This window comes from Scyliorhinus torazame, chromosome 13 (genome assembly GCF_047496885.1).
Source record: "Scyliorhinus torazame isolate Kashiwa2021f chromosome 13, sScyTor2.1, whole genome shotgun sequence".
Taxonomy (NCBI): Eukaryota; Metazoa; Chordata; class Chondrichthyes; order Carcharhiniformes; family Scyliorhinidae; genus Scyliorhinus; species Scyliorhinus torazame.
In genome coordinates, this window is record NC_092719.1 from 196,852,557 (window position 1) to 196,864,819 (window position 12,263).

The window sequence follows — 12,263 nt, forward strand, 5'->3', positions numbered from 1 at the left end:
CCACTAAACCTCGGTTTAATTTAAAATAGAGACTAAGTCAGACAACAGTGCCTATTTTATAGTATGGATGGGTCTACATCATTGGGTGAAGAGTTGCAGAGTTGATGTCAAATGATATTCCATTCGTGTACTGCTCAGAGGAGGATTCACCTGAGGAACGAGCTGTGCTCCGAAAGCTAGTGATTTGAAACAAACCTGTTGGACTTTAACCTGGTGTTGGAAGACTTCTTACAGAGGAGGATCAGCAGATCTGTTAAAGGTTCTTCTGGGTGTCAAGAACGAAGTCAGAGTTAGACCATGAGGCAATGTGTTCAAGAATTCTTGATTCAGCAAATAATGATCAGCTTTGGGCATGCAAGAGATAGGTTCAGGTGATGGCATTTTTAGGGTAGGTGAAGCAGCGTGTAAATACTTCCTATGTCACCCTGTGCAGATGAAGTGAATTTCAGAATACATAACTGCAGCCAATGTCACGCACTTAGCATAAAAGTGTGGATGTGTTTTGGCATAAAATAGCTAGTCAGCCAACCTTCACTGGCTTGGATGACAGGGTGTCAACGAACTAGCAATGTTTTTTCTCTGCAGCCAGCAAAACCAATTCATAACTATCCCAACATGAGATGGGTAGCTTTGCCGAATTCTGAACCTGTTGCTGTCTTTCTTCAGAACTTTTACTTTTTGACTCACCTTTTCCAGGCACTTTTCCAAACATGAATTGGTTATGATTACCAGGCTAGAAAGATAAACGTTCATACCTCAGAAAGTCTGTTCCCTTTCATAATAATCATAATAATATTTTTTATTGTCACAAGTAAGCTTACATTAACACTGCAATGAAGTTACTGTGAAAAGCCCCTAGTCACCACACTCCAGCACCTGTTCAGGTACACTGAGCGAGAATTCAGAATGTCCAATTCACCTAACAGCACAACTTTCGGGACTTGTGGGAGGAAACCGGAGCGCCCGGAGGAAACCCACACAGACACAGACGTACAGACTCCACACAGGCAGTATAGCATCATGGCTAGTCCTTCTTGAAATTTATTCATTGGTCTTTTCAGCACTGAGGATTAAATAGCATCATGCCTACTATCCAAACATTCCTGTATCTGCCTGTGGTGCGAATTCAGAATGTCCAATTCACCTAATTGCTGAAGAATAGGTTGGAGGAACCTCCCCAAAACTGAAATGCTTACAACACTGAGGTGGATTTTTATTAACACAAGGGATTGGGAAAGGGTTGATAGGGAACGCAAGTTGGTTATTCTTTAAACTTGGTGGTAATTGTGAACATTTGAGAAGGAACCTAGGCTGTTGATGTGAATTGGGGAATACTGCAAGTGTCAGCTTGGCTGTGGGTCGCACTCCCCTTTTAGGGGCTATGACCCCATTTCAGGAACTTAAACACCCAATCTAAGCTGATACTTCAATGCCATACTGTTCATGTGCAGTCTATCAGATGAGGTGTTAACGGATAACTCGTTTTGGTGCATGTAAAAGATATAAAGAAGAACAGGGGCATTCTCTTAGTGTCCAACTAACAGATTAACAAGTCATTCACCTTGTTGCTGTTTGTGGGATCTTCCTGTGATGCCATTGTCTACATCAGGGTTTTTCAAAGTGCAGGTTGTAACCTGCGGATGGGTGACAGGCGGGTGTCGGGAGAGTCACGGAGCGATCAGTCGTGCTGTTCCCGTGGTGGTCCTGATCGCAGGAGAGGCAGCCAAAGGCCGCTAATAGCTTTTACATTAAGAATGGCGGTGGTTGCACCTTTTAAATGAAAAGAAATTGGGCTGTGTGTTGTCTTCTGGCCAGAGGTGGCAGCAGTGAGCAGGTCATGCACTCTACATGTACACTTGATATCAAGGGCCCTCCATGTACGTGGTTTTGGCACCAAATCACAGAGCAGAGCTTCTTCCATTATCTAGCTGCTGGTAAGCAAGGCAAGAGGACTGTGAAGATTAATCATTTTCTTAAAAGTTAGAGCTTGCCAGAAACTCTCATAAGAACATACCTACTGGACAGGATCTCACAATAGAGTCTGCTGGAGAGAGCTACTCGGGAGACTCCAGGGCAGGACAGAGCAGCGCTAGTGTTAGCTCCTGTCCAGGGCTTCTGGTTAACAGCCTACAAACAAGAAACTTAAATCGTGAATAAAACAGGATAAAAATGATTTCTTAAGATATGGTTTTGTCAATTGTGCCAATGCAAATAAGGATGCAGAGCCCTGTTTTTATTATTCATTTATGGGATGTGATCGTTGCTGGTTAGGCCAGCATTTATTGCCCACTCCTACTTGCCCTTCAGAAGGCGGTGGTGAGTTGCCTTCTTGAGCTGCTGCAGTCCTTACGGTGCAGGTACACCCACTGTGCTGTTAGGGAGGAAGTTCCAGAATTTTGCCCCAGCAACAGTGAAGGAATGGCGATATATTTCTAAGTCAGGATGGTGAGTAACTTGGAGGGGAACCTCCAGGTGGTGGGGTTCCCAGGTACCTGCTGCTCTTGTCCTTCTAGATGGTAGTGGTTGTGGGTTTGGAAGCTGCTGCCGAAGGAACCTTGGTGAGTTACTGCAGTGCATCTTGTAGATGGTACACTTGTCTGCCACTGTTCATCGGTGGTGGAGGGTTTGACTGTTTGTGGAAGGAGGAGAAATCAAGCAGGCTGCTTTGTCCTGATTGGTGTTGAGCTTCTTGAGTGTTTTTGGAACTGCATTCATCCAGGCAAGTGCAGAGTATTCTTTTCTTTTCTTTTTTAAATTTTAGAGTACCCAATTAATTTTTTCCAATTAAGGGGCAATTTAGCATGGCCAATCCACCTACCCTGCAGATCTTTGGATTGTGGGGGTGAAACCCACGCAAACACAGGGAGAATGTGCAAACGGACAGTGAACCAGAGCCGGGATCGAACCTGGGACCTCGGCACTGTGAGGCAGCAGCACTAACCACTGCACCACTGTGCTGCCCCAGTGGAGAGTATTCTACCACGCTCCTGACTTGTGTCTTGTAGATGGTGGACAGGCTTTGGGGGGTCAGGAGGTGAGTTACTCACCGTAGGATTCCTAGCCTTTGACCTGCCCTGGTAGCCACAGTATGAATATAGCTCGTTTCTGATCGATGGTAATTCCCAAGATGTTGATTGCGGGGGATTCAGTGATGGTAATGTCATTGAATGTCAAGGGGCGATGGTTAGATCCTCTCTTGTAGGACACTGGGACTTGTGTGACATGAATGTAACTTGCCACTGTCAGCCCAAGGCTGGATATTGTCCAGGTCTCGTGCATTTGGACATGCGTGTTATATGCAGGGAAGTACTGGCAAATGAGAGAAGTTTCAGATTTTGAAAGAGAAGTGGTGGATGAGAAATTCCTTTTGAAGTTGAGACCACAGAGTCAGTTAGTAACTTAGAGCTGACTCCAAATTTATCTGACCTGTAAATACCACATCAACAACATGCCAAACGGCCACGAGACTGTCAGCATTCTGGAGTAGCATCTCCCAGGAGAATCTAGTGCTGAGTAAAATAAGCATTTTGTTGCTATTGGCCTTTACAATGACCTACATGTGTGAGTTTGGATTTTCCGTTTTCATAAAGATGAAGATGGCACAAAGGAACTAACTGAAGTCTGCACCTCATATGCGCATTGCTCTCTGCTCCTTTGAACCTGATTGGAGTGAGATCATGAGGACAAAGCAGGCTCCCCTTTCGGATTAAAGGTAAGCGAATGTGGCCTCTACCACGAGGGGTGGCCAGTTGGATCCCGAAGTTTGACTAGCTGGCAAAAGTGGGTCCCCGGGGGAAAAAAGTTTATAAAACATTTGTAAAACATTGATCTACATTTTCGGACTGAGTACACATCAAAAGTAATTAATTGGTAATGTGAAAGGGAGTTATCATGAAAGTTCTTCTTTCCATTCACCCTGAAGGATTACTGACGTTTTGGTGGTGAGATTGCTCTGGCAGCTGTATTTCAATACTGAGAGGAGATTAATACTGCCACACAAGGAAGTAATGACTGGTACCCTAAAAGGAGGCTAGTATTGATGGATTGGGATGGAGATGATGGTGTCATTAGCAAGGGATTTCTGGTTGACAGTCTTGAATGGGTTTACCAAGAGTAGGGGATGTGGTGGCAATGGCGTAGCAGTATTGTTACTGAATTAGTAATCCAGAGACCCAGAGTAATGCTCTGGGGACCTGGGTTCAAAACCCACCCTGGCTGATGGTGAAATTTGAATTCAGCAGAAAATATTTGGAATTAAAATGTTGAATGATGACCATGTCATAAAAATCCTTCTGGTTCACTAATGCCCTTTAAGGAAGGAAATCTGCCACCCTTATTACCTGGTCTAGCCTACATGTGACTCCAGACCCACAGCAATGTGGTTGATTGTTAAATGGCCTAGCAAGCCATTCAGTTAAAAAAGAATTAAACTAACCAGACCATCAATGTCAGCACCAGAAACAACAATGGCCACATTGTCCAGCCAGCCTGACGACCCTGCAAAATCCACCTGACTAACATCTAGGACCTGGAAGATTGTACTAAAAACAAATCTGTCCCACAGACTAATTGAGGGGAGATGGTGTGGTAGTAGAAATGTCACTGGACTGGTAATCCAATGGCTCAAGCCAATGTTCAGGAGAAATGGGTTCAAATTCTACTGCATAAATTAATTAAAAATCTGGAATTGAAAGTAGTCTCAGTAACGACCATGTAACTATCAGTGACTAAAGTAAAAATCTATCAGTTTCATTATCACTTTTAGCAAACAAAATCTGCCTTCCTTACCCCAGACTAGTCTATAAGTAATTCAAGATCCACAGCAATATGGTTGACTCTTAAATGTCCCCTGAAATGAGCAAGTCACTCAATTCAAGGACAATTAGGGATGGACAATAGACCTAGCAACACCCACATCCCATGAATGAATAAATAAAAAATAAACTATTGAGCTCAGTAATTCCTTCTATATTGCCTTCTACAGGCAATCTCCTCAGTGACGTCAAGCATTTTGTCAAAAAATGTTTGTCTTTTTTGTGGTCATTAAGTTTGCGTGTCAATGTTGAAAATATCTGCTATTTTCACACTTCAAGCTGTACATATACCACATTCACCACATGTGCTTTTTCATGGACCATTTCATAGAGTTCGGTGATCACATTTCATCCAGAAGTACAGAACGCAGTGAGATCACTATTTAAGCACTCCATATTTAGGGGCTGGTTTAGCACACTGGAGTAAATCGCTGGTTTTCAAAGTAGACCAAGGCAGGCCAGCAGCACGGTTCAATTCCCATACCAGCCTCCCCGAACAGGCGCCGGAATGTGGCGACTAGGGGCTTTTCACAGTAACTTAATTTGAAGCTTACTTGTGACAATAAGCAGTTTTCATTTCATACCCATCCCATACATAGCACACCCATGAGGATATTTCTTAACATCATTTAATTGATAAGAGACAGCTTAATAACAATGTGGAATGGTCAAATGTTGAATGTATGTATTACATTGCTATTGTCTCCAGTAAGGAAGGAATAGGGTTAAAAAAATGTAAATAGGTTGGTTTATGAAGCATTGCCTGGACTGGATAATCGTCAATTCACCCAAAACTCTGCTGCCTGCATCCTGTCCCAGGCCATTCTGCTTATTCATCATTCCTGTTCTCACTGACCTCCATACAGTTCCCTAGCACCTCCAATTTAGAAGTTTCATCCTTAAGCTTTAAACCTTTCAAGGTCTAACCCCTCTCCATTTCTTAACCTTCTTTAATTCTACAACACCCCTCCCTAAAAGTTTCCATTCCTTGACTCTTACTTGTACATTGATCACCATCCTCTTTCTTGCGCCAGAGCATATGTGCCTTCAATGCCTAAGTTCCCCATTCTGGAACTCCCTGACGACATCCATCTCTTTCTTTAAGACCCGCTTTAGACCTAGCTGTTGTTCAAATCTCTTAATGTCGCCTTCTTAAACTCAATGCTCATTTTTGCATTATGCTTCTGTGGAGTACACTGTTGTGTTGGGTTTATCAAAAATATAGTGTGTAAAACATACTGGGGCTCCAGTTTGAATTCCCAGCCAGGAGTCCTGTGGTTGAAAGTGGAGGCGGACCATCCATGTAAGTGAGGCCTGGGGGTTTCACGTCTGTTTGCTAGCAATCATGGGCGTCAGGTTGAGTGTGGCAGTAACAGGCCCCAGCACTAAGTGATTGGAAGATGTGTTGGGTGGACATTGCAATCTGGATTTGGTGGGGGGGGGTGCAATGCCAAGGCAGGAGAGGCCACAGAGAAACACTCCTACTCCTCATAAGCTACAAGAATACTTAACAGAAAACACCTGCCTGTCTGGGGTTCCTCAGGCCCCCTCCTCACTGAGAGCTGGTTCCCCGTCCAGGCTTCCTGTTAACTCTAGGACCCACTAGTTCCATAGCCCAATCTACATATTTAAAGAAGGGCGATGCTGCCTTCTAGTGAGTGTCCCTCTCCCCTGCTCAGAAGAACAGGACTAAGAAAGCAACCTCTGGAAAATTGTAGGATCATGGTAGGTAAATTGCCTCACACATTTTAGCTGCTGCTCCGCCTAGTTTCAGCCATGCAGGCAGGGTTAGTGTCACCTCTTGACTGCAAGCTTAGTATTTGGAGAACTGCAGGCTTAAGAAGGATAGCAAATTTTAACATTAGCAAGTGCCTTAATATAATCCTTTTTAGTTTCCTGATGATTTTATTACGGGCAGTGGAATCAACAACCAATACAGCTGCAATGTTTTCTAAGGTTGCAATTGCCTCAAGCTTTTATAACATCGGCTGAAGTTCCAGTTCTAATCATCATTTAGGTGCTTGTGTATTGAGTGATCCAACTGGTGCTTAAGAATAGTCTTCTACAAAACTAGGTCTCATCGGGAAATCCATGCACTATGTAGTCTTCTACTTCATCACTTGGTTGGTAGGATGTGTAGTAAATACGGTAGTTCCCTAATGATTTACGAATCATGTTTCAATAGTAATAAGAGGTAACTTGAGAGGACCACATCTTAGTAACTCTAAAACTCCTATGGTTTGAATTAAACAGTGTCCAGTCTTTGAGAGTAAAAGTAATTTGGTAGAAGGTGAATAATAGATAAAAGTTCAATGTTTGGAACGTCTTTAACTTGTGATCTTTAACTTGTCATCGATGAAGAGAAGCTTGGAGAGTTTATCATTTGTTGCTTCTGGTAGGTGCGCACTTGCTCGATCACCTGATACTTCAATAGTAATTGCAATGCCGTCTTTCAGGATTCATCAAATTGCTTCTTCTACAAGGACAAATGTTAGTATCTGTTTGTTCAGTCCATGGAGATGTTCTTCTTCCACAAGGATGAATGTTGGTATCTATTTGTTCAGTCCATGGAGATGTTCTTCTTATACATGGACGAACGCTAGTATCTATTGGTACAGTCCTTGGAGATGTTCTTCTACCCCAGGGACGAACGCTAGAATCTATTTGTACAGTCCTTGGAGACGTTCTTCTACCCCAGGGACGAACGCTAGTATCTATTTGTACAGTCTTTGGAGATGTTCTTCTTTCCCAGGGACGAACGCTAGTATCTATTTGTACAGTCTTTGGAGTTGTCCTTTTTCGAGAAGGACGGATGCTAGTATCTATCTTTTCAGTCCTGGGAGGTGTCCTTCTACAAGGACGAATGTTAGTGTCTTTTAGATCAGTCCTTGGAGATGTCTTTCTTTCAGAAGGATGAATGCTTGTATCTTTCAGATCAGTCCTTGAAGAAGTCTTATATAAAGTCTTACTGCTAGAATCTATTGTATCAGTCCTTGGAGATGTCTTAGGCAAAGTATGAGTGTTAGAATCTATTGGATCAGTCCTTGGAAATACCTGAGACAAAGTATGAATGCTAGAATCCTTTGGATTAGTCTTTTGCAATGCCTTATATAAAGTACGAATGGTACGAATGCTAGAAGCCTTTGGATCAGTCCTGGGAAATGCCTTATATAAAGTATGAATGCTGGATTCTAGTGGACTGCTCATCGGAGATGGTTGAGCAGCCTGCTGCTGAATACAAGTGATTGACCATGCATTATGGGGTGTTTGCAGACTCTCTGTGGTGGCTTCTCTGATCAGATATATATGTATCGGTACTTTATCAGCGTGTCGAGCCTTCTTTTGTATCTTTCCTTCCCTTTCCAGGTTCTTTAGCAGCTTTGAGAAATTTGTTATTATTGATGACTTCCTGGAGCTTTGCTGACTCTGTTCTACATTTTCCTCTGTTTCCACTCTCTTTGGAAGGGTGGTGAGACTTTTGAGATCTACTAGTGTCAATGTTACATCTAGATCAGAATTTTTACCTTCGATGGGGAAAAGACTCCTCGACGTAACTTTGTCAATGGTCCACTGAAGAAAGAAGAGAAAAACTATTACAAATAGAAAATCTGACAAGCAGTTTACACTCTGACAAGCCAATGGACTGCTTACAGTTTATTGGAGTTTCTAATAACCTTTGCTCCAACTTTTTCTGCACTGACTTGTTGGAGCACCATATTGTCCTTCAAAAAAGAAACATTGTTCAGATAATTTTGAAAGGGCAGCATGGTGGCACAGTGGTTAGCACTGATTCCTCACAGCATCAGAGACCCGGGTTCAATTCCGACCTTGGATGACTGATTGTTGGTGTGGAGTTTGCACTTTCTCCCCGTGTCTGCATGGGTTTCCTCCAGGTGCTCCGGTTTCCTCCCACAGTTCAAAGATGTGCAGGTTAGATAGATTAACCATGCTAAATTGTCCCGTCATGTCCAAGGATGTGTAGGTTGACTGCCAGTGGCGGCCATGGAGTGAGTGATTGCACACAGGGCAGCTATGGTTCAAAGGCGTTGGTTTGGTCACTTTATCCCCATAAGTGGGGTAGCTCTGGCAGGAAAGTGGTACAGAAGGTGTAGAGGGAAAGGTTCTCCCCAAGACTGGTACATCCACTGGCTACCAGACCCGGCAAAAAACAGTCAAAGACCTGGCTAAGGAATTGGAGGGGACCTGTGGCGCAGCAATAATTGCAAAAATGTCAAAGGGCAAGGGTCGTCACCAGTGGGAAAGGCCCAGATTGAATAGTTGATGGTCTTCATCAAAGATGAATTTCGACAGCAGAGGAAGGAGATGCATGGGGACTGAGCGAAGGCCATTGAGGGAGCAGTAGCACCTCTGGGAGGGTCGATGGACCGAGCGGAGAAGTGCCTTGAAGCACAAGGGGCAAAGATACAAGAGGTGGAGGCTGTGGTGTCTGACCAGAGTGACCGGATCATGTCTCTGGTGGCGGGGGTGGGGATTTATGCAAGTCGCTGATGGTGAAGGTGGAGGAGCAGGAAAACAGGTCCAGGCGGCAGAACCTACGAATTGTGGGGCTGCCAGTAGGTGCAGACGGAACGAGTGTCACAAAATATGTGTCAAGGATGTTGGCCGGGCTGGTGGAGCAGGAAGTGCTGGACAAGGCCCCAGAGGTGGACAGGGCCCACAGGTCTTTAAGGCAGAGGCCGAGAGCGGGAGAGCCACCGCCAGCGGTGATTGCGCAGATGCATAAATTCGTGGAGAAGGAAAAGAATGGGCCAGTGAGAAGTGAGACTGCGAATGGGAGGGGAACCATGTCCAAATATATAGGGATATTGGTGCGGAGCTGGCGAAGAAGTGTGCAGGATTCAACAGGGCCAAGGCGGTGTTGTACCGAAGGAAGGTTCGGTTTGGGATGCTGTACCCGGCGAAACTTTGGGTCACATTCAAAGTTTGGGAGTACTATTTCTAAACGCTAGAAGACCACAAGCTGGGGGAGAAGTGCGAATTGGTGTTAGATGGAGGAGCTGCATCTGTAAAGATTGGAGGTTATGATTGTTGTATGTTGCCGGATGGTGTTTTTTTTTTCTTTTGCTTGGGGTTGATGCAATTGTATATTGTAGTTTGGGGAGTTATAAGTTTGTATGGGGGTAGTGGTGGCATGGTGGCGCAGCGGTTAGCGCTGCTGCCTCACAGTGCTGAGGACCCGGTTTTGATCCCGGCCCTGGGGTCACTGTTCGTGTGGAGTTTGCACATTCTCCCCGTGTCTGCATGGGTCTCACAATTGGAATGCTCTAAATTGGGTGCTCTAAATTTCTAAAAAGAAAAAAAAGTTTTTCTGGGGGTAGCTTCTCTTCTCTCCGCCCCCCCCCCCCCCCCCCCCCCCCCATCCCATAGCCACCTGTGGTGTATTTTTTGAAAGGGGTGGATTGTGATTTTGGTTGTTTTTTTAATCTGCGGGTTGGAGGGGGGGTGGGGCGGGGGGTTTCGAACCGGAGCTGTCACGCTGGCAGATAATGTTGGTGAATGGAGGGGAGGTGGGTGAGGAGGTCGAGGGAGGTGGCCAGGTAAGGGAAGGGGGGAAGGGGCAGAGAGGGGGGATTGCGATGTGGCAGAGTTGGAGATTGAGCGTGGTCATGGATGAAGAGGGGTCATCTTGGATGGGTCTAATTTAGGGTGATATTAGAGGAGGTGGAGCCAGAGGGTGATGATGGTGGACGATGGAGGGGAGTGGAGGCATAAGCCTCTGGTAAGAATTGTAACGTGGAACGTCCGGGGGTTAAACGGGCCGCTTAAGAGGTCCCGGGTTTGCGCACTTGAGGAGTTTGAAGGCGGAGGTGATCTTCTTACAGGAGATGTACCTCCGAGTGAAGGACCAGGTTAGGTTGAGGAAAGGATGGGTGAGACAGGTATTCCTCTCGGGTTTGACTCAAATTCGCAGGGGGTGGCCATTTTGTCATAACGTGGTTTGTGAGTCTGGGGAGGACACCGGTGGTGCTAGTTAATGTGTATGTGCTGAATTGGGATGATGTGGGGTTTGTGAGGGGTTTGCTGGGAGCGATCCCAATTGATTATGGGTGGAGATTTTAATTGCGTGATGGAACCGAGGATGGACAGGTCGAGCCCCAAGTCAATGGGGAGGTTGAGAACGGTTGAGGAGGGTTTATGGACCAGATGGGAATGGTTGACCCCTGGAGGGTTAAGAACCACTGAGGGGGTTGGGGGGAGGGTACTCCTTCTTCTCACCCTCACCCATGTATGAGGTGTACTTGAGAATTGATTTCTTTGTGGTGAGCCAGGCGGTGTTGTTGGGGATGGTGGGGGTGGAGAAGGCAGGAATTCTAATATCCAATCACACGGCACATTGGCTGGAGGTGAGGCTCAGCAAGGGGCAGGTGCAGAGGCCGGGATGGAGGCTGGATTTGGATTTGTTGGCAGACAAAGGGTTCTGTGAAAAGGAGAGGTTGGTGATCGGGGATATGTGGAAATCAATCAGAACGGGGGCGGTGTCGACGGCCATATTCTGGGAGATGTTGAAGGCGGTGGTCTGAGAGGAGATTATCTTGTTCAAGGCACACAGAGACAGGAGGAGGAGGGAGGAGCACGGACAGTTGTTGGATAAGACAGTTGGGGTGGACAGGAGCAATACAGGGGTCCACACTAAAGAGCTGCTGGCGGAGAGGTTGCAGGAGGGGCAGTTTGATAGATTGACAATGGGGAAGGCAGTGGGCAGTTAAGGAGGATGAAGGGGCGGGTTCATTACGAATATGGGGAGAAGACGAGCCGCATGCTGGCCCATCAGCTGAGGAGGCAGGCAGGGTCCAGGGAAATTTTAAAGGTGAGAATGGAGAGGGGGGAAGCAGTGGCAGAGCCGGTGGAGATAAATGAGGTGTTCTGGGGGTGCTTTGAAACGTTATATAGGGCGGAGCTGGGTGGAGAGGAAGGGGAAATGGGACGATTCCAAGATTGGAGGAAGAGAAGAGGCAAGCATTGGATGAGCCTCTGGGACTAAGGGAGGTGATTGATAGTGTCAAGGGAATGACGTCATAGAACATACAACATAGAGCATACAGTGCAGAAGGAGGCCATTCGGCCCATCGAGTCTGCACCGACCCACTTAAGCCCTCACTTCCTCCCTATCCCCGTAACCCAATAACCCCTTCTAACCTTTTTTGATCACTAAGGGCAATTTATCATGGCCAATCCACCTAACCTGCACGTGTTTGGACTGTGGGAAGAAACCGGAGCACCCGGAGGAAACCCACGCAGACACGGGGAGAACGTGCAGACTCCCCACAGACAGTGACCCAGCAGGGAATCGAACCTGGGACCCTGGCGCTGTGAATCCACAGTGCTAATCACTTATGCTACCGTGCTGCCCTAAAGGATTTAATGGAATGTCTGCACTCTGCCTAAACTCTGCACAAACCCCTTTCACCTACTCCAATTTTGGACACA

The 12,263-nt window shown here is 45.9% G+C and overlaps 1 protein-coding gene across 3 annotated transcripts in view; it reads right to left on the bottom strand.

Moving 5' to 3' along the window:
- Positions 1-5,429: 5,429 nt before the first annotated feature.
- The window catches only part of LOC140388498 (uncharacterized), a 67,984-nt gene continuing 61,150 nt past the window's right edge, over positions 5,430-12,263 (bottom strand). For all 3 annotated transcript variants that reach the window (XR_011934204.1, XR_011934203.1, XM_072472787.1), the window contains exon 2: positions 5,430-8,384. Coding sequence is in view for 1 of the 3 variants with exons in the window: in XM_072472787.1 (XP_072328888.1) it covers positions 7,242-8,384 (1,143 nt within the window). In the remaining 2 variants the exon portion in view is untranslated. The remainder of the gene's footprint in view (positions 8,385-12,263) is intronic.